Source organism: Sander vitreus, chromosome 21, assembly GCF_031162955.1.
Source record: "Sander vitreus isolate 19-12246 chromosome 21, sanVit1, whole genome shotgun sequence".
Classification (NCBI taxonomy): domain Eukaryota; kingdom Metazoa; phylum Chordata; class Actinopteri; order Perciformes; family Percidae; genus Sander; species Sander vitreus.
The window spans coordinates 24,452,434-24,474,618 of NC_135875.1; the positions used below are offsets into that span (position 1 = coordinate 24,452,434).

The window sequence follows — 22,185 nt, forward strand, 5'->3', positions numbered from 1 at the left end:
TTTTAAATGCTTGGGTATTTGGAGGATTATGTTTATATATATTCACCTAAAAACTACTGTGAGATTATTACTTACAAAATGAAATGTTTCAGTACAAAAACCTAATTTTGGGTTAATGATTTACAATAATTTTAGATTTTTATGATGTAAACTCAAATATGTCACTCGCGACATGCGTAGGCGATATTTTAAATACACTGACGTGGTTAAATGTTAAAGGTTTGGCACTTTGGTTTGGCTTTGGGAAACGGAAGTTTAGGGTCGCCCAATGAACATGAATGCAACATTACCCTGCTACTGCTAACCGGGGAAATCAAATGAGTTCTCATGCGAACGGTTGCAAGCAAGCCGCCATAAAGAAGACGATTTAATGCAAAAAGAAGACACATGTGCTACAGCTAACGTTAGTGAGTGTAAGTACCTTATATTAGTATCGTAGTTCTTAATTAACCCACGTCTGTATGCAGCGTTTGGTAGAAAGTGAGTCACGTCATGCAAAGCGTAGTAAGTAACGTTAAAGCAACTTCCAACCAACTAACGTTACGTCTCTTTCTATTTTATTATAATACATCCATGGTTTTAACCTTACAGTATATGGTTTTAACGCTAGCTGCTCAGCGTTAGTTCATGTTTTGGATGTCTGTAATGTCAGTCAGGTAAATTGGGTTTAGCGCCTTATTCTTTTTATGAGAACATTATTGCTGTGCAAAACTCAATTTCTTATTTCTTATTTATTTCTTATCGGCATGTTCTGCTCATGTCGGCAAAGCTAGAAATAATAACGTTATATCCAATTCACTAAGCAATAATCAATAACGTTACATTACACGACTTCTGTAATTGTAAATAAATCTTTATTAAATCTTTACGATACAAACAGTAAAAACAAGCAGAGTCATTAATACAGAAAAAAACATAAGTCAAGAGCAGAGCCAGGGGGAGTTTCAAATATATACATTAAAAAATAGAGCATAACTGAATGGTTTTAGCAGCGTTCTTATTTTTTGAATCATAGATAGTTTTGATGTACTGTTCCGTTTCCTTACCAAAAGCAATGAAAGAAGGTTTAGAGTTACTAAATTTGGCTTTGTGAATATGATATTTCCCTGAAATTATCAATAAATTATTTAGGTATATTTCTTTCTGTTTTTTTTTACTTTTGTTGTCGTGGAAACCAAACAGTACATCTTTCCACAACAAAGAAAAATCAGAGACAAGTTTATCAGTAATGTATCGAGAGAGATCTTTCCAGAAAGTGGTGGTGTAGGGACACTGCCAGGACAGGTGCACCATTGTTTCTGGACATATTCCACAAAAAGAACAGTTAACGCATATGTCAAGCTTAAACCTAAGGAGATATTGCTTAGCAGGATAATACCTATGTATGATTTTGAAAGAGACTTCTCTTACTTTATTCGTATGAGGAGGTATTTGTAAGGAAGGTTCCATATATTCCCCCAATTCAGGTTGTCAACAAAGTCAGACCAATGGGGAACAACATTAGGGGTGCTGGTGACATCTCTCTGGAATAAAGAGCGAATGTTACGATTATTCTTCCTCGTTGTGGTAGCGAAACATATATTACCAACTGAGGTCAACTTAGGGTCCAAAGCTGGTAGGCAATGTGGTTTTCCAGTCCCTTTTTTAAGAGAGTTAAAATACCAGATGGGATGGCATCCATAACAATGATCCATTATCATTTAGTAGTTGGGATACTAGAGTTATTATTGAACCAAGTTTTATAAAATAAAGATTTATTCTTGAACTTAATAAACCGATTATTCCAGATGAAGCACCTATGTGGGGAGAAATTATGGTTGTAGATCAACGACCACGCTAAGAGCATTTGTTTGTGGAATTTAGATAAAATTACGGGAATTTTTTCTATTTTATAATCACACAAAAGTAAATTTTCTAGACCACCAACCTTAGAGAAAATATAGTTAGGTATAACATTCCATGTAGATGTGGGATTATTTAGAAAATACTTTATCCAATTTATTTTAAAAGTATTATTAAAGGTTGTAAAACCAAGAAGATTTAGACCACCACGTTCAAAAGGTGTTCATAATAACATTTTCTTTGTCTTTCACTCATCAAATTAAAGTTTACAGAGCATCTCTCCTCATTTTTCATTATAGTAATCCCTAGATAAGTAATCTTATCTATCTTTATCTTTCTTTAAGGGGAAAAAAAGTACACACTTCTTCAGATTTAAGCAGAGTCCAGAAGCTGCGGAAAATAATTCTATTGTTTTGATAGCGATTGGCACTTGGCTGGCATTTTATTTAAAAATAAAGTAGTATCATCTGCTAGTTGGGTGAGAATAACTTTTCTTTCTGCAATTGAAATTCCTTTTTAAAGCACTATTTTTAATATGGGTATGGAATAGGTAGGGAGAGGCAGGGCAGCCCTGCCGGGTGCCTCTTTGCAGCTCAAATCTCAGCGATGTCCCATTTTTTACTCTGATAGAGCTATTGCCTTTGCAGTACATCGTTCTAACAGCTTTACAGAAGAAAAAAAAAAATCACCAAAACCCAATTTCTCAATAGTTTGAAATATAAAGTTATGTTCTACTGTGTCAAAGGCTTTATAGAAGTCCAAGAAAAAGATAAAACTATCATCAGGACATACAAATGAATAATCAATTATATCTAAGACAAGCCGAATATTGTTTGAGATATGTCTTTTTCTCATGAATCCTGATTGGACTTCATTGGTTGTCATCATTAATTATGATATTATTTACCTTAAGGTGGCAATTGCAATGTATATAAGCACTGACCCTAAATGGGTATATGTATGCATGTATGTATGTAGGTAGGTAGGTAGGTAGGTAGGTAGGTATGTATGTAGGTAGGTATGTATGTATGTATGTATGTAGGTATGTATGTGTGTATGTAGGTAGGTATGTATGTAGATATGTATGTATGTAGGTAGGTAGGTAGGTATGTATGTAGGTAGGTAGGTATGTAGGTATGTATGTATGTAGGTATGTATGATGTAGGCATGTTTGTTTTTCTTTCCGTTTGATTTCTTTTATCTTTTTTTGTCTTGTCGATTTTATTTTCTTGTAAATGAGTTTATTTAAAAAAATGTGACAAGGGGGGGGCTTTATATAAGCTGAAGCTTCTGGCCCTACCCTTTGGTTACGACCAATACAAATTCATTCATTCAATAATAGCGTCTAGAACATTTTTTAATCGTTTTGCAATAACTGAGGCAAAAATGTTGTAGTCAGTGTTAAGTAATGAAATAGGTCGCCAATTATCAATAAACAGTGGATCCTTTTTGGGTTTGGGGATGAACGTAATTAAGCCTTGGGTCAGTGAAGGAGGTAGAGAACCTTTTTCAACACTTTCTAATATTACTTCAAGTAGAAAGGGAGCTAAATCTTGTGTAAAAGCCTGATAAAACTCTGCAGAGAGGCCATCAGCTCCAGGAGATTTGTTAGTTTTACAATGTTCAATTGCAAACGTGACTTCCTGCAAGGTTATAGGGTCATCGCAGAGTTTCCTATCATCTTGAGAGATTGGTGTGACGATAAGAGGGTTCAAGAATGTAGTGGTTGATTGATGGAAATATTTCGATTTGTATAAATTTCTATAGAAGTCCGAGCAGAAATCAGCTATGCTCTTCACATTATCAGTTACAGTATCGTTAATATTAAGTTGCTGGATTAAATTGAATTTCCCATGATATCTTTCTAAGCCGAAAAAATAGGCAGAGTTCTGTTCCCCTTCTTCAGTCCACCTTTTTCTTTGTTGGAGTAAATCTCATTTAGTTTAAGTTGTTCCGAAATTGAAGTTAGTCTTTCCTCTTCTGATATATCTGCAGGGTCCTTCTGGTATAAAGAAATTATTTTAGAGACCACTCTTTCTTCCTCCAATTTACGATTTTTGGATAAGATACTACCATAATTGCTCAAATATTGGCCAGTTTTAAATTTCAGAAGTTCCCAATTGCTACCGAAAGCATCCTCGGACTTTGCTTTATTCCAAAATTCCAATATTAGTTTTTTTATGTCTGATTTTACCACATCGTGTTGTAAAAGCGAACTGTTTAGTTTCCAGTAAGCATTTCTACATCTCGTAGAGGGGCCAGAGCGCAAGGGGATAAAGACGGAGACTGCATCATGATCTGTTAATGGGGTTGTGATGATATTAACTGATATTTTATCAATATTCAAATGATCAGAAACTAACCAATAGTCCAGTCGTGAACGTCTGGCGGCACTTCTATTACTCCAAGTAAAAGCATTTATGTTAGGATTGTTAAACCTCCATACATCAATCAAGTTCTGATCTGACAGATGACCTATCACTTGCTAAAACACTAAGAAACCAAAATTTTGAAGGTTGGTGAATGACGTTTGGTGGGGTGGCTTAACAGACAGAATGCCCTTCTGGGAGCTTAGAATAGCCCTGTCCTTGATCCTATAATAACTGTTTAATGTCTCATATGAAAGAACATGTGCAGCTACAGTGACTCCACCAGCGACCTAGATGAGGAGTTGCCTGTGTTTGACTTCCTGCAGCCGGGTCGACGCCTCAGCCAAGCCTCCCAGAGCCACGCAGAGAAGCCAGACTTGGCCATCTTTTCCTCAGCGAAGGGCAATGTGGACGCACGTACAGGAGCGCCTGATGTAATGATGATAAGCAGCGATTCGGATGACGATGCACCTTATGTCCCTTTGGCACAGAGACTCAAACGGAGACAAGACAATGTGATTAGTGCCTCTTCCACTGTCACTAATGGGAAAGATGCTGAGCACTCTTCGCCATCCAATCTGGCCAGCGCGCAGCTCTCTTGCCAGAATGGCTTTTCAGAGTTGGAGCGGCCCGTTAGCTTCCACCAGGGGATCTCAGATGGCCCAGATGAGATGGCAGCTTTCCCTCGGCGACGGCTGCCTCCCACCCACACCTCTCCTGCCAAGAGGAAACGTGGCAAGCGCACGGCGGAGGAGACCCAGGGCTCCAGGGAGGAGGCTCTGGGGCGGAGGCAGGCCAGGACGGGACAGCAGAGTGGCAAGGAGGCCCTGAAGCAGGAACAAGAGAGACAGAGAGCGGAGAGAAGAGCTCTGGCAGAGGCTGCCAAGGCTTTGAGGCCGGAGGAGTGTATCAAGCACATGGTGGTGACTGTGGACCCAGGTACAGTGAAAACATTCAGCGATACTGGGCAGAGAGAGAGAGAGAGAGAGTGTAAAAATACAAACTTAAGATATGAAACTTAAAGTCCTTTGAACAAAAAGACAATAACAAAAAAATAGTGTTGCCAACAGAGACGTTGTAGAGCGCCCTCGGGTGGACAAACTATTCAACGCCAACACTCGTAACATGGTTGAAGGGGGTTTCGTCCATGTTTATTTTATTTTTCAAATATTCATTTATCGGTCATTTTAAATGCCGATACCGATAGTTTAGAAAATGCCTAATATCGGCCGATAATATCGGCCCGCCGATATATCGGTCGGGCTCTAATCTGTGTTTTAGGCGCCAGCAATATTTTTGTTTACCTTAAAGGTTCCGCTAAACGTAACGCCTCCAGCCTGAGTTTTAATACTCCTTCAGGAACTTCAGAGAGTTGGGACGGCACTACGCAATAACATATGGTGGTTAAACTGTACTGCCTGCTCCCCAATTGAGTGTTCATTAAATGATCCTGTGTAAGTCATCAAAATCTCCCAAACATTATTCAAGTATGGTAAATGAGTTGTGCTGCTCCTGAGTTTTTCCTTAACAGCGAGTATCGGAAAATGCCTCGGCATTCAATACCCAATTTCAATCAGTGAGCCAATCGGCATGCAGCACGCTTCTACCAAGATCTAATAATGTCTGTGATTGGCTGTCTAACGTTACACGTCGTAGAGACACGCAGGAAGAACTCTACGTTACACGTAGTAGGAGCTGGAAAATACAGAAAAAGATTTGTGCCGTAATGTTGTAATTTCCTTTTTGTTTTATAAAATTGGTATCGCAAAAAGTATCGATCAGGAACCTGTATTGAAGTCAGTCACGGTATCGGCATCAAATATTTTTTTAACGATACCCAGCCCTAATAATGAATCGCTCTGTCAGTCGTGCCCTGTGGGTGGGTGCGTGTGTAAGATCTATTGAAGATTATTTTTACACAAGCAAATAAAGCCCATGCACTTTCTGTCTTATGCTTTGAAGGCATTGTTTACACTATGTCACGACACTGCCAGTTTTGTGTTTTGTGTTTGCAGCCCTCTTACAGCTAGAAGGAGGCGGGACTCTGCTGGCGTCGGTGCAGGCTCTGGGTTGTAGCTGCGCTATAGAGAAACAGCCCCTCCCACGCAGTGTCAGCTGGATGAGGAGAGCTCCCTGTGCCCAGGTAAAAACACACACACACACACACACACACACACATATATATATTAGAACTGCAGTATATTTAAAAAAAAAAACGATAAATGTGAACAATTCTTCACTGTCTTTTAGGATTTGACATCAATACATTCTCCTTTGTTTCTCTGTGGAAAAGATCATTTCTGTGGTTTAGTGCTAATTCACATCTCTGTTGCCCTCATTATAAATGAACTTGGCACAAAAAGTAAGGAAATTTGTGTTTGGTAGATTATTTCTCTGTGGTAACAATGCTTTTTGGCAATGAATCTTATACCGTTGGAAAGCCTGTTTAGTTCCCTTTCAAATGGTGCCCCATTTGTAAGGAACATGCATTTGTGGGATGAGCAGCAGCGCTGAGTATGTGGGTCGCGCCCATGAACAATTTGCCAAATCTTCTCTGCCAATGCCAAACAGCTTATTCTGCCATTGACTCGTTTGGTGTTTGGTGGATTGGATGATTGAAGTTTGAAGAAACAAGACATATTGGCAATTTAACAATTGATTCATTTCACAAACAGGAGCCTCAGTAGCGTGTGGAAGAACCATACACAGCCACAACAGCCTGGCACCTCCTCCTCACGCTGGTCACCAGCCTGGTCACACACTGCTGTGGGATGGGATCCCATTCTTCAACCAGCATTTGTCGCAAGTCAGCCAACGTGGTTGTGTTGGTCACAACGGCATGAACAGCACGCCCAAGCTGATCCCACAAGTGTTCAATGGGGTTGAGGCCAGGACTGCGGGCAGGCCATTCCATCCTCTCCACTCCCACATTCTGGAGGTAGTCTCTGATAAACCCCGCCCTGTGGGGGCGAGCGTTGTCATCTTGGAGGATAGAGTTCGGTCCCAGACTGTGGAGATATGGGATTGCCACTGGTTGCAGAATCTCCTCTTTATATCTCTCTGCATTGAGATTGCCTCCAATGATGACAAGCCTTGTTTTTCCAGTGAGGGAGATGCCGCCCCACACCATCACACTGCCTCCTACTCTGTCACACTGTTACTCTATCGGTGCAGCAATCAGCATAGCGTTATCCGCGTCTTCTCCACACTTTGATCTTAAGATCCAACTGCCGTAGGCGGAATCTGGACAATCGGGTCAATCGGGTCAATCAGGCACCTGATTGACCTGATTGGCAGCACCTGGGAGTATCAGAAGCTCAAAACAAGTGTCAATAGCAACAACAAAATAAGCTGTTTAGCATTGGCAGAGAAGATTTGGCAAATATTTCATGGGCGCAACCCACATACTCAGCACTGCTGCTCAGCCCACAAATGCATGTTCCTTACAAATGGGGCACCATTTGAAAGGGAACTAAACAGGCTTTCCAACGGTATAAGATGTATTGCCAAAAAGCATTCATGATCAGAGGCCTGAGTGGTAGATGGAACTCATTTTACAGTAGCAGATTTTGTTGGTAGAGGCCACTTCTACGCACGCACGCCAAACAAACAAACAAACAAACAAAGTTTTTTAATTTTTTAATTTATTATTTTCAGGACAATGCACATTTGATGAACATGTACAACAGTACACGTAAAAGTGCCAGATTGTAGCCCAAGGGCTAATTTCCATCTGTAGTCCATTAGGCAGGTTGAAATTACAATAAAAAAGGACAAAAGATATACAGTAGTAACATTTGCTATATAAAACAGGGTAAAACAGGATGAAAGAAAAAGAAAAACAGGACAAGGACAATTCATTAGTAAGTGTTAAAACCGAGACACAATTCATTAGTATGCTCTACTGGGCTAATATGGTACAGCATACAGGTAGAGGTGATTGCACGTTTGGTTAGCTCTAAGCCACACCTATGCAACCATATAGTTGGGGGTACTGTGTTCCATAATGCACTACCTTTAATAGATTATGGCGTTATGGCTGAAAGAGGTTTTTCTAAAAGGAACCTCACAGTCCCTGTTTACAACAGCTCTGGTGATCCGAGTCTGTCTGTATTTAATAAACTCTGGCAGTGGGGGTGGCGCCAAGCCATGTAGTACTTTTATAAATTAAGCATATTGAGGAAAATTTACAAAAATTATCAAAACTCAGTAAATTATGTTTCTCTAAGATCTTGCAATGATGATACGAGAAAGGTTTTTATTTATTTTTTTATCTTGAGTTTTGAGTGCCTTTTTGTACAAAAGCTCAACTGGTTTTAGGATAGTAGAACCCGACATAGACCAGCTGGTGATGCAGTAGTGCAGGAACATCAGAGCAGCTGCATCTGACAAAGATCCTTTGATTTGCTTACAATTACAAGAAGAAGCATGGAAAGCATTGCTTTCATTGCCTTAAACAAATAAGACTATAGTTGAAAATGAGAAGCAGTTTTACGAGTACTGATTTAGTTGTGTATATCGTGCAGTACCACGAGACAATAATAAAGCAGTATTGAGTGTGAGTGATGTCTGTTCCCCATGTTTCCTCAGCCAGAGGATGCGGTGTGTGTCCCAGAGGCCCAGGTTGTGCTGCAGATGACAGTTGATGACTTCATCACTCTGATCCACGGCCTCATTCAGGTTGGCTGCCGCTGCTTGTCACACTTTACCTACTGACCCCACTGCTTTACAGTGAGACCAGATGGACGTTTAATGACCCTATAATGGGAAAATGTGGTCATTGTAATAACACGCAGCAACAACAGGATCCATGAGAATAAAGCTGAGCTAAGAGCAGAACAGATGGAGGAACATTAAATGCATCACAACAGAAAATGACATCAGAATATAATCTAATATTTTATTAGAGTAATAAATAAAAGTACATTAATTACAAAATATGGACTCCAACAAATATGAGCGCACGAATAAACAGAGTTCCATTCACTTTAATGACCATATAGCTTAGCAGAAGGTAAAGTATGAAACGGCATGGTTCTGTCAACACATAATAATAATAGCTATAAACACATGGCCATAATATGGTAGAGTGCAGTTGGCTCAGAGGGCAGTGTAAGATGTAGTTGACCCAGTTTAGAGCCCAAGTTGCAGTCGGAATAAATCTGTTTTTGAAATGTTGTGTCTTGGTGGGCAGTGATTTATAGCCACATGGTAACAACTACCACAGGCGGGACTGGGGGACTGGCTTGTTACAGTACAGAGACGGGACAAATACATGTTGAGAGAAAGCAATAATAATTGAGATACGCTTGAGATTTGTGCAATATAGAAATATCAAAAGGACCAGGCTGATGTTATTCTTTATTTTTTTCATTGTCAGCTTAGTGTTGGGTGGCAGTAGCTCAGTAGGGGTGACAGTAGCTGAGGGTCAGTAGGGAGTTGGGTTGGGAACCGGAGGGTTGCTGGTTCAAGTCCCCATACGGACCTAAGTATGGTGGTGGAGTGGTAGCTGGAGAGGTGCCAGTTCACCTCCTGGGCACTGCCAAGGTGCTTTTGAGCAAGGCACCGAGATTGGAGATTTGAAAATATGATTAACGTCTAAGTTTCCAACTGAGCCGCCCCACTGTAACTAGTTTAAACAATGTCTTAAAAATACATTAAAAAATAATTCCCAGTGGCTTAGGCCCATAAAAGTCCAAAACCAGCAATACTTTCTGACTTCTGTGACACTCTGCTCCAAGCCCATTGGTTCCTACTGAAGACGTAAATCTTGAAAACATCTCACAGATATATATATATATATATATATATATATATATATATATATATATATATATATATATATATATATATATATATATATATATATAATCAAGCGTTACTGAAACAGGAGCAAATGTTTGGGACTATTTTCAGAGGCGGATTAATGTTGTACATTAGTGTTCCAGTGATTATTTACAGCAGCAGGGCGTTGTTTGTGCATGTATGTGATGCAGGAAGAGAGGCATGGCAGGTCCGGCTCCGTTCCAACTCTGACGTCCTGGGTGCAGGAGCAGCAGAGGCGTCGCCCCGGTAACATCCTCAGCCTGGCGGTAATTGACCTAGAGAAATACTTCAGGTAAGGAAGGAGCGCGTGGGTTTCAGTTCATTGTTTAGTCTATAAAATATGGCCATCAATGATCAGATGGTGAATCGCTATTTCTACACCACTGCCAAGGCTCAAAATAGCACCACACTTCCACACTTCCACGGTAGCATAATGAGGGTCCCTACATGTAAACCGAAGCATTGAGAACTTTGTAAGTGTACAGACAGTTCATTAAAAAGATAGTTTAGAAAGACAGTACCATCTTGGGAAAACCGTCACGACCAGTCGAACGACGAACGCCCTGCGTGAGCTATGTTACTGGTTACTGGTTGCACGGCGTTCGTGGTTCGACTGGAAGTCCTTTTTTCCGCGTTTTGGTACAGTTCACACACACACACACACACACACGAGGGACAGAAGAACTTCCGGTTCAGCCGAGGACCGAGGAGTCAAGGAGCTATCAAATAAGGAAAGTGAGATCCAGCCATTCTGTCTGAGCTCTTAGCTACCTACTGGGCGGGCTGTGCTTGCTCAGTCAGCACCTATGGGCAGCACATATGTAAACCTGGGCTGGCATTCTCAATCAGTGACATCACTAATTGAGAGATTTCAAACAGGAATGTGGGTGAGGCGTTTCAGGCAGTTGAGAAAAAGTGCTGTCTGTGGGAGAGAAAGCTCCATTTGGAGTGAAATGTGCTTCTTTTTTTTTTTTATACTTGATGCATCTATTACTTACACAAAAAACTACTGTATATAATATAACACACTAAAAGATGGGAAAATCCAAAAAAGCATAATAGGGGCTTTAATATTTTATAGCATGTGGTGTCATGGTTTATGTTTTGGAGAAGCCAAAGACAATTTCCCAGAGTTTAAGGCGACATCTTTATAGTGCTTGTTTTGTCAGTCCAAAACACTTTGATATAAAACAGCTGAAACAGCAGATTGTCACATTGGTGAGCCAGGAAGCAGATATAATAAAACAAAAATTGTACATAGCTTTTCTGTTGATCAATAACTGACCAATCACCTCAGCAATCATTTATGTAGCCACGTTGCAGGTGGCACTAGCCCAAAGACAGCTGGTTTGAGTCCCTGTCCCAGCCCGGGCAACAGAGACAACATAGGAGAGGAGAAAAGACGCCAACGTCTGAAAAACTAGATAGATGTACAACAATCTAACCTAACCCAGGTAAGATGGCCGTCATATGGTTCCATCCTGGAATGGCAAGTCAGAGTTCAGTGTTTCCTCTAGAATTTCTTTCGGCGGGGGCGGGGCATGTTGGACGTCAGAGTACGGGCTTATCTGCTAATGTAAACTACCGACCGTTACCTTGAAACCATCCAGCAAATAGACGGTACCGTAGGGTGATTTAACGTCAGCGCTCATTTTACACACAGTTTAACAACAAAACAAAACGCTGAGTGAACATTACTAGCTACATTTTTCATGTTGGTTTTGAGCGGTATGCACCCCCACTAACCTGGAAAACAGTTTTTAAACAGTAACGTTACTACAGCGTGTCGGAGGAGTACACACAGTGTCCTGCAGCGGCGAGTCAGAGGCAGAGGGGCCGTCACAGCAGCGTGGCTAACGTTAGCTTCTTGTATCATCTGGGGTCTGATAAACAGGAAATTCATCAAAGTCAATGTCCACAATGCTATTTTCCAATAAACTGTAGCTGTTTCACGGGCGTGAGTGCGGATTACGTTGCTGTTTATCACTTATTGAGTGAAGTAGTACTCGCCCTGTTGCTTATTTGGTTGTCATAACTTGGCGAGTGATGACGTCCTGTCACTGTTCCAGTTGCTCTGCTCTCCCTAGTGGGAGAGAGAGCGGATGACAGTTCGCTTGAGTTCAGTAGAGCAGACGACGCTACGAGTTTATGACTTTTCATGAACAGCTGAAGGAGCGGTGGTGCGCGGTGTACATAGCAGAAACCCTGTTGTGCGTCTGCCCTATTTCTGATACCGTGGCGCTGGAAATGTTACCGTGGCGGACCGCCACTATGCTATCAACATAGAGGAAACACTGGAGTTACATGTCACATCTATTGTTCTATATCTATGGATGAACCCTTGAGCAAGGTGCCGAGTAACATTTACAAAATGTTGCTGTACAATTAATTGTCTCAGAAATAATTGCGATTAACAATATAATTGTCTCTTTTTATGTATAAAAGCCATTTTCATTTGTGTTGCTATGAGCATGTATAGGAAGTGTCAACAACTAGCATAGCTTTAGCTCAACGGTCCGACCAGTAATTGCTTATATAATTACAATTTGGCATATCTAAACAAAATCAACAATTAGCATCAACAGTCATATGCCTTAAGACCTTAGCTAATGTTAGCAGTTTATTGCGTTTAAACAAAGAAACTGCGATTACGTAAAATAAATTAATTACATTTATGTAATAATTGTTACAGGCCTACTCCGCTGCTGCCTTTCAGTTGCTCAGTGTCTGAGAGCAGAAGGCTGATTGATTGGCTGGAGAAGGCAGAGGAGATGGTGTGACTGTGCACAACAGTGTGAAGTATAGCACTCAATACAATATTGAAACATAACAAGAAATGGCACTCTGATAGCTTGTAAGGTAACCCAAACCTATCTGCTGCTGCAGAGTCTGGCATGACCCTGATGCAAACAGAGGGAGGTGTGTGTGTGTGTGTGTGTGTGTGTGTGTGTGTGTGTGTGTGTGTGTGAGAAGAGTGGAAACGGGGCAAAGGGAGCTGCCCAGACCACGATGTTTTTTTTTACAGGGTGGTAGGGGAAGACTCATGAATATAAATTAGAGAACTCATTCCTGATTGGCTCACCCTGACATTCTTACCATAACCAATCCCACTCCTCTTACCTAAACCTAACCAACCAGAGCAGGCAACGAGTACTAGCCATTCAGAGGCAGAGTAGGGCAGGTTCTAGCCCCTACCACCCTGCAAAAAAATAAATAAAAATTGCGCCCAGACCACGGTGTCCTGAGAGACAAAAAACATAGCTGTGTTGGAAACTAGGGTCGCACAATATATTGTTTCTTTATCGCCATCGTGATATCAACTGGCGCGGTAAACACTTCACAAAAGGCTGCGACACGTTAGGGGTGGGGGGGGGGGAGAAACCGATACAGCATAGTATCGCGATATTTCCCGTGGCAGTACTGTATGGACACACAGATGCCAAGTATGGATCTATTATTATATACTGTATGTGTAGGTCAGTTTGTCTGCTTGACAATCCCATTTTGCAGCAATAAAATTGAAGTGAGATGAACAAACAGAGAAATGTATCTTTTTAGATAAAACAGATGTTTCCTTTTGGGGACATCATTTGCAATTGGGAAAAATTTGAAGTTGGAAAAAAAAAGGTAATAAATTGCAATATACATACAATATGTTTAAAATCGCAATAATATTGTATCGTGACATAAATAACGTGACGGTATCGTATCGTGAGGCCTCTGGTGATTCCCACCCCTACAACACACCGCCAAAGAAACTCAGAGATTGTTTGCGTTAGTTGAAAGAAAGTTGAAATGTAACTGTGATTTGTGTTTTAGTGCCGCCTTTTATATTCAATTCAGTGTTTTTGTTCAATAAAAGAACGTTGGAAATGATTTCCTTTCATAAGTTAAAAATCCAACACGCAGTGTGTTGTATTTAGCACAACACTGAAAGCAGCAGAACACTTCAATATCTGTTTAAAGTAATATCGTTATCGCGATATTCAACAACGTTGTCGCGTATTTCCCTCATGTCGTGCGACCCTATTGGAAACCGTTCCCTCATTCATTCACTATTCCCTGAATAGTATTTATTAAAAAGTGAACTATATAGGGAACGACCAAACCAGATTTCGGACGCTGAAAACATGGTTGCGTCAGGAGATGCTCCGTTATTTGTGTGACGGAGGCGGGCGCGCCCAGCACCATGTAAACAAACCCAAACAAAATGACTTCTAATACATCCCTGAAACAAACCGAGCACTCAGGAATATAATAATAAGGGTGTATATATGTTGCACGTTACATTTCCACCGTTTAGAAACCAAAGCCCGCTCCATTTTTCCTCTTCAGTGACTTCTGCTACTTCTTCTCCTCCGGGAAAACGCGACCACGTTCTGCTAAAGATCGCGCACACAGCGCTAGTGGTATGAAACGGTACACACTTCCTGTCTCCTAAAGGAGCGTGGCCTTGTTTGACAGTGAAGTGAACGTTGTGTGGATGGACGAGAAGTTATATTTGTATAATTTATTAATATTCTGTTTCGCTAACGTTAGATATTCACACAGCTAAAAGACATATTTAGCATCACGGAGGCTAGTTTCGTTAGGGCGTTCCCGAACGTTAGCTGACGTTAGCTTCTCTGTGTTGCCAGATCTCGCGAGATTTTGGTCCCGAGACAGAAACACGTCTCAAACTAAGTTTTTCTCCTGATGTTTCTGTCTGAAAAATGCCATTTTGGCGTCAGAACGTTCTGGAGATGTGTGGCTTGTGAAGAATGGATCCAGTATTTACTTTGGTGGCTACGGGGCGAAAGAATCACTCATAATCTGCGTTCACGTTCACTTCTCCCGTTGGAATCAATCTCAAGCTCCGTCACAGCTGGCAGCCCACGGCACTCCATACCCACGCAAAGTCACCGTTTTTTCGGTTAATGGACTACCAAACGCCTTGTCCTCAGATCCCAAAAGTCCCAGGGCCAGAAGCGGTTTCGGGAGGCAGTCGCGGGTGAGCAGCGGGGGGGAGGAAACGTGAGGAGGAAAAGGAAGAGCGGTGGAGCGGAGCTGCGACCGGAGGTGTCCCGAGTGGAGGTAGAGGAGGTACGAGGGTTAGCGGAGGAAGTACATATGCATGTTTCATCATCTCAAACAGACTGTGTTTAATTATTCACTTCACTATAAACCGAATCCCGTTAATGTATTAATCACTAAAGATGTCATCTTTACCGAACATCTGATTCACATCGCAGGGCTTGGTATTTTATTTCAGGGGTAAAGAATGAATTGAGGATATTTTAAGGGGTTTATTGTTTCATATTCGTTCACATTGTTCTGTCCGCCCAATATCCCATCAGGCAGTGGTGCATCTCCAGCTGCACACTGGCGTGTCCGTCCGCTTCTTGTCAACCTGGAAGGACTTCACCGATCACATCACCATGACAACCAAAGCAGTTGCAGAAGCCCCTTTCAAGTGAGTGATCTCTCTCAGTTCTTCAGCCTCACAACCCGCCTAGGTCCTTCTCTTCTCTCAGGCTACATCTTAGGGGTCGACCCATACTGGTAGTTTAAGGCCGATACCGATTATTGGTAAATAATGAAACCGATAACAGATATTTGGAACCGATATGCATTTTCAGTGAAAATGAAAATCTTTAATTCCAAGTTAAGATTTTGGAATATTACAAACGCCAACAGAAAACTTTGTTTAAATGCTTTAAGCAATTATTTAATTAATGAGAAACTTTCAACATAATACCCAGTAACAGAGAGTCAGGTAGTGTTGTGGGGGGGGGGAGGGGGCAAGTCAGACTCAGAGGGACAGACACAGAGCTGTAGCCGAGCACTTTTTAATTCATTAACTTTATCGGTTATCGGGCAAATAAAACGCCGATACAGATCATCTGCAAACTGCCCAAAAAAAATGGCCCGATAATTGGCCAGGGCCGATAATAGGTCTATCCCTACTACATCTCCACCGCTACGTTTTGGTTTTTAAGCGTTTGAGTTTTCTCAAAAGTGATCTCCGTGCACTAGTATCGTATCGCCAGATTCTTGCCAATACACAATTGGCAAGAATCTGGCGATACGATACGTATCACGATACATGGGTCATGATTCAATATATTGCAAAATATTTCAATACTGTGCGTAAGGCGATATATTGGGATTTAAAGTATAATTTTAGAAAAACTAATATTTAAAAAAAGACATGATGTTCATAAAAGTCAAAGAAGTAGAAAATCAAACTGCCAGTTTGGGATTGTGGTTCCCAGGTTCTTAGTGAGCTAATGTTTATATGCTAAAGTAGGCCAAAGTTCAGCCATAGCTACATTGTTAGCTTCTATCAAAAAGTCAGGCACTGTTAGGCACTGTTAGGCAAGGACACTAGTGGTGCGTCTCAGCATAGCCATTTAGTAGTAGGGGGTTTAAACACAACATAAACGTGAACCACTGTCTTACATGAATATTTTTGCACGTAAAAAAAAATAAAAAAAAATCAATATTGTGTTTTTAAAAATCGATACAGTATTGCAAAATAAAAATATCGCGATACTCAAGTATATCGATTTTTTTCTTACACCCCTACAGTGCACCAAGTGTTTTTATCTCCAGTAGAAGAACTAATCTCTGTTTAAACTAACACACCCAAACCTCATATCTCATCAACATTCTGGTACACTGGGCATAAACAGGAGGCAGCGTGGAGACTCCTCTACCAAATGTATTTCATAATGAATGTAGTCTATGCGACGGTAAATGTAATAACAAATGTATTAGTAATGCTTTGAAATCTAAAAAATGGCCCATTTCCCCTTAAGTCAAAGGGACTCACTTTAAAGGGGTGATTGAATGCAAAACCGATTTTACCTTGTCATAGTTGAATAATGACAGTTTAGTGGGTAACTAGGACATACATAGAACCTCAAAATCCCATTGACACCTCTTTCCTCTGCAAATCTCACAATTTGAAACTGCCTCTGAAAACGGGCAAATCTCAGCGAGCTGCCTAGTTGACGTCAACTCGGCGGCTCCTCCTCATTTGGCTCTAGTCTCTATCTTTGTTACGCCCAAACATTTACATAGGCTACACCACTGACCTGGGATCAGGTAGTCTTCTGAATAGATCGCGCAGATCTCAGAAACTGTATACATTGGTCATCTGCTATTTTACCACTAAATTCACTTCTGAGACTTTTTTATGCGAGAAATCAACTATGTAGAGGTCAAATATGTGCCGTTTTACGCAAATTTATGGCTAATTGCAAATTTTGTACGACTGTGTGTCGGAGTTCAGCGGCCGGTGCTGCCTGTGTTGCTGCCTCGCTGCCCGGCCAGCCTTCCTTCACAGACCCCGGCCTGCTGGGAGGTAGATGGAGCTCCGTCACAGCTGGCAGCCCACGGCACTCCATACCCACGCAAAGTCACCGTTTTTTGGGTTAATGGACTACCAAACGCCGCTGCCCTGACAGAGCTCCGGGGCCTGCAGCTCCCCTCTTCCTGCTAAATGGCCGGTGTGTGTGTGAGTGAGAGCACGGTCAGCGAGCTTGTTACGCCAGCAATCTCTTACCGCAGGTTCCAGTTAATCTTATAATGTGTGTAATTATAATGTGTTGAGTTATTTAAACAGCGATCGGGGAAATAAACGCCTCTTGTCCGCGAGTCTCATTGATAGAGCCTGCGGCTGGATGGAGCTCTATCAATGAGAGCTAGCTAGCCTCCTCTTAGAATTCCTCTGAAATTCACAAAAATTCATTGAATTGAAATCGGACACCATTGTTAGCTTTATAAGACCTTGAGGTAGATGTTATATAAGTGGCGTTACGAAATTCAAACTGTAAATATACTCTAATTATGCCGAAAATGAAGCTAACTAGCCGCCATCTGTAAACATAGGAATGGAGGGACAGTCGCAGCTAACGAAACCCCTAATGTTCACAACAATGCATTAAATTGAAATCGGACACCATTGTTAGCTTTAGACCTTGGGGTAGATGTTATATAAGTGGCGTGACGAAATTCAAACTGTAAATATAGCTACTCTAGTTATGCCGGCAGCTGGTAGCCAGCCAGCTCCTCCGCGTAGCCCTGAGTATTCCAGTAGTCCAGTACCCAGGGAAACGGTGACTTTCACTGGATATGGAGGTTGCCGCTTTCTCGTCAGACTGTGTGGAGCTCCTAGCTAAAGTCCGACACGTCTTACTAAATTTGCAATTAGCCATACATTTTCGTAAAATGGCCCATATTTGAGCTTTATATAGTTGATTTCTCGCTTAAAAAAGTCTCTTGCAGTGTCTGAAATAGGTATAGTGTGTATACCTTTGCAGTGTCTGAAATATGAGACCTGCTGTCTCGTCTCCAATGTGTTTCTATGGGGTTCGCTCAAACCAATCAGCGCGCAGCTCATCTAAATATTCATGAGCATACCATATTTGGAAGAAAAGCTCTTGTTCCAAATAGAGCCATATTCACAGGGTAGTTAAGGGCCTAATAAAATAGCATTCGGGCAATTTTCAGCCCAACCAATGTTACATACCCTATTAGGAGACCTTAATACCCTATATAATCATTCAATCACCCCTTTAAGATAATTTATAAGATCCATCCGCTCACTCACTTTTATTAGAAAAAGGTTGAAATGTGAAGTAGATCCATGTGTGTTTTGTGAGGTGCCCGAGGAGACTCTGGAACACAGCTTCTGGTCCGAGCTACAAGATTCCAAACCAAAACGGGTCAGAAGTGTTTCCAAATGTCTCCGGTTTAGGGGCTCGGAAACACCAGAGCAGGGGGAACGAGAGGGGGAAACGTGGCGAAGTAATGTAAATGTAGCCTCCGATCAAACAACTAATTCCCGTGTTCCTCTGTGTGTTTCAGGCGCGAGAGGGAGGAGACGGGCTTCTCCTTCTACCTGGAGAGTGAGTGGGCGGGGGGGCAGCGGGTGGACAGAGCGGGGAAGGGACTGCTGCAGGTGTGGAAGAGACAGATCCAACAGTTGAACAGAGTGAGTCCAGACATGGCCTCAGCCATCCTGGCAGCGTATCCCTCGCCACAGCGTCTCCACCAGGTAGAGAGACACACACACACACACACACACACACACACACACACACACACACACTTTCAGCTTTGTAGCAACTAGATAAGGACGCTGCTCTCCCAAAACTCTTTGTTCATTCTCTCAGACTCCCCTGATGAACTGAACCTTCTTTGCGCAAATAATAAATACTTAAAAGACTTTGAAAGACAAAAAAAAAGTCCAGGGTGCTCAGGAAGTTCATCAAATGTTTGAAGGTGCTCTTTGGGGTTGGGAATTCAATTAAGTGTAGAAAAACAGGAAAATCCAAGGCACTCTTCTTCAAAATTATTTAAAAAGCCTTTATTTTACTGGCTATTTCATAATAGAAAGTTTTTAAAAGACATGGGGAGAAGCAACCCACGTGTAGCGGCACAGACAGCCTTCTTCAGGGTGTGCTTCCCAGACAAACAATTTCCCCTTTTGTGTAGTGTAATTGGAAACACCTGACTAACATGGTGCGTTACCACATGAAAACATGCCAAAACAATCCACTAGGTGGCTGGCTGTAAATGTTCACATGCAAAAGTACAAGAAAAACTAAAAACCGTTCACTAAGTGGCCATGCATAGTAAATATCCACATACAGAGAGATTCCACTAGATGGCTATATCGCAAGTTAAGCCCAAACAAATATATACAGAGAACATGATCACAGGAAAGGACTAAAATCCATTTCTTCATTCAACCCAGGGTACACTGTGGCCTGTAAATCGTATATGTAAAATGTTTCTCTCTGTAAAAGTCATTTTAATCGGTCACCACCCCGAATGTTGGTTTTGATCGTTTCCAAACCCTCAACCATTAGGCCTTCGTACTTAAAAGACTTTGTTTAGTGAAGCCTTATGTCAGATCTCACCCTATGTATGAGGATTTCCACCACATATTAGAATTAGAATATTAAAGAATCCTTTAGAATGCCTCTAAAATGTTCATCTTCCTTACGCTACATTAACATAAATGTCATTCGTAATGGTCTTAAAAAGGTCTTTAAAAAGTCTCAAAGGTATAGTAAGTGATGTTAATGTACACATACAGTACCATATTATTCCATTTAAATGTTGCAATTAGGGCTGCACGATATGAGAAAAATATGTTGTTGAATATGACGATAACGATATTACTGTACGTGCGATAAATGAACAGATATTAAAGTGATGAGTATTCTGCTAAAACACAACAAACTGCTTGTTGAGTTAAAAAAAAAAATGAAAGGAACTCCTTTCCAACTAACTTTTATTAAATCAATTGAACATTAAATTGAATATAAAAGGCAGCACTAAAAAAGAATGACAGTTACATTCTAAAGTGCAGTTTTCTGCTGATATTTTCTTTCAACTAACAAAAAAATCTTTTAGTGGTTTTCGCGATACGTCGCAGCCTTTTCGCGATGTGTTTATTGCGCAAGTTGATAGCGATTTAAAAAAAAAAAAAAAAAAAAAAAAAACGATATATTGTGCAGCCCTAGTTGCAATACTGAGAAAGAAAATGTCCAAATGTCTCTGGTTTAGGGGCTCTGAAACGCCAGAGCACGGGTAATGAGAGGGGGAAACGTAGCAAAAGTTATTGGTTTTAAACCAAAACATAGCGATGCAAATGTAGCCTTACTCTTTCTGCAGGCTTACGGTCTGTGCGAGACGGACAGCGAGAGGATCTCGCTGCTGTCTGACCTTCTGATCCGCAGGGGGGAAGGCGTCACCTCCACGACCCGCCGCGTCGGCCCCGAGCTTTCCAAGCGCCTCTTCCTCACGATGACCTCGTGTGATCCTCAGCAGACTCTGGACTCCACCGTCTGACCGCCCAGATCTGGACTGCGGCACTTTGTGTTTACACTAGGTAGAGAATTCAGTGTTGATTACATTCCATTTTTGAGAGGGGGGTATAATTTATATGACATTATACCTAATGTTTGAGTTTATAAAAAAAGAAGCTGAAATTATGAATGATTTTGACTAATAGTTAAGATCGGAGGATGTTGAGTGAATCAGTCAAAGTTACTGTTTTAAAACCATTTACTTTTATTATTATTTTTTTTTCAAATTCCATGAAATTGAATAAAACACCCAAAATTCAATGGAAGTAATTATTCATTTATCTGCGAAGAACGTTGCATGGGTTCCATACAATATTATTATATATTTCTGATACGAAAAAACTTTGAAAACGGCTCAAAGTTTGACCCTAGGACAACACGAGGGTTAAACGAAATTCTCATGTTTTTCATTTTGGGTGATGGCGCAGTGGATGTGACACATAACCTTTGGTGTGGGAGACCTGGGTTCGATTCCCACTGCGATACATCAACCAACGTGTCCCTGAGCAAGACACTTAACCCCTAGTTGCTCCAGAGGCATGCGACCTCTGACATATATAGCAATTGTAAGTTGCTTTGGATAAAAGCGTCAGCTAAATGACATGTAACGTAATGTAATGCAGCATAAACTTCAGTTTTACATAATTCTGATGACACGAAGACAGGAGCCCCATGGAATAGCTATTGTAGCTAGCTTCCCAACTGCTAACAGGCTTGAGTAGTGAAACACAGAAAGTAGTGCCCTGAATTAGCTACTGTAGCTAACTGCATCCAGATCTACTTCCAGGGAAACTTGGAACCAAACCAGCTGCCCTTCCATCTGCAGAAAAAAACATCTCCACCATGGCAATGTTAATTAGAATATTAAAGAATCCTTTAGAATGCCTCTAAAATGGTCATCTTCCTTAGGCTACATTAACATAAATGTCATTCATAATGGTCTTAAAAAGGTCTTTTAAAAAGTCTTAAAGGTATAGTAAGTGATGTTAATGTACACCTTTTTGTCAAATTCAGTGAATACACGGTCACCTAGCTCTTTATTTTCTGTGTGTGCTGTAACATACGTTGCTGTTAATACACAGCCCTGGCTCTGTAAATGGAAAACAAACAGAAAGGAGTGCACGAGCCACAAAACACTATTCCAGCCAATCGGCAACAGGCAGTGATGGTAGGGGCGGGAGGGGGGGGAAAGGCATCATTTGAATGTGCCGGCCAGTAGTTATTTGTTTTGGCAGTTGAGTTTAAATATCAACAATATTTGCGCAGCATCGCTTACTGCACCT

The 22,185-nt window shown here is 41.2% G+C and overlaps 1 protein-coding gene across 5 annotated transcripts; it reads left to right on the forward strand.

Annotated features, from left to right (window-relative positions):
- Positions 1-286: 286 nt before the first annotated feature.
- eme1 (essential meiotic structure-specific endonuclease 1) lies at positions 287-21,163 on the forward strand. 5 transcript variants are annotated; one of them, XM_078279667.1, is made up of 9 exons: positions 287-413; positions 4,469-5,150; positions 6,206-6,354; positions 8,802-8,891; positions 10,208-10,329; positions 14,981-15,119; positions 15,374-15,489; positions 18,891-19,080; positions 20,709-21,163. In XM_078279667.1, exons 2-9 carry the CDS (start codon positions 4,472-4,474, stop codon positions 20,883-20,885), a joined length of 1,662 nt encoding a protein of 553 aa, XP_078135793.1. In that variant the 5' UTR covers positions 287-413; positions 4,469-4,471; the 3' UTR covers positions 20,886-21,163. The 5 variants fall into 5 exon arrangements, with proteins under 5 accessions (XP_078135793.1, XP_078135795.1, XP_078135796.1 ...); XM_078279669.1 differs by having other exon boundaries at positions 14,981-15,110; XM_078279670.1 differs by having other exon boundaries at positions 6,227-6,354.
- Positions 21,164-22,185: the final 1,022 nt, after the last annotated feature.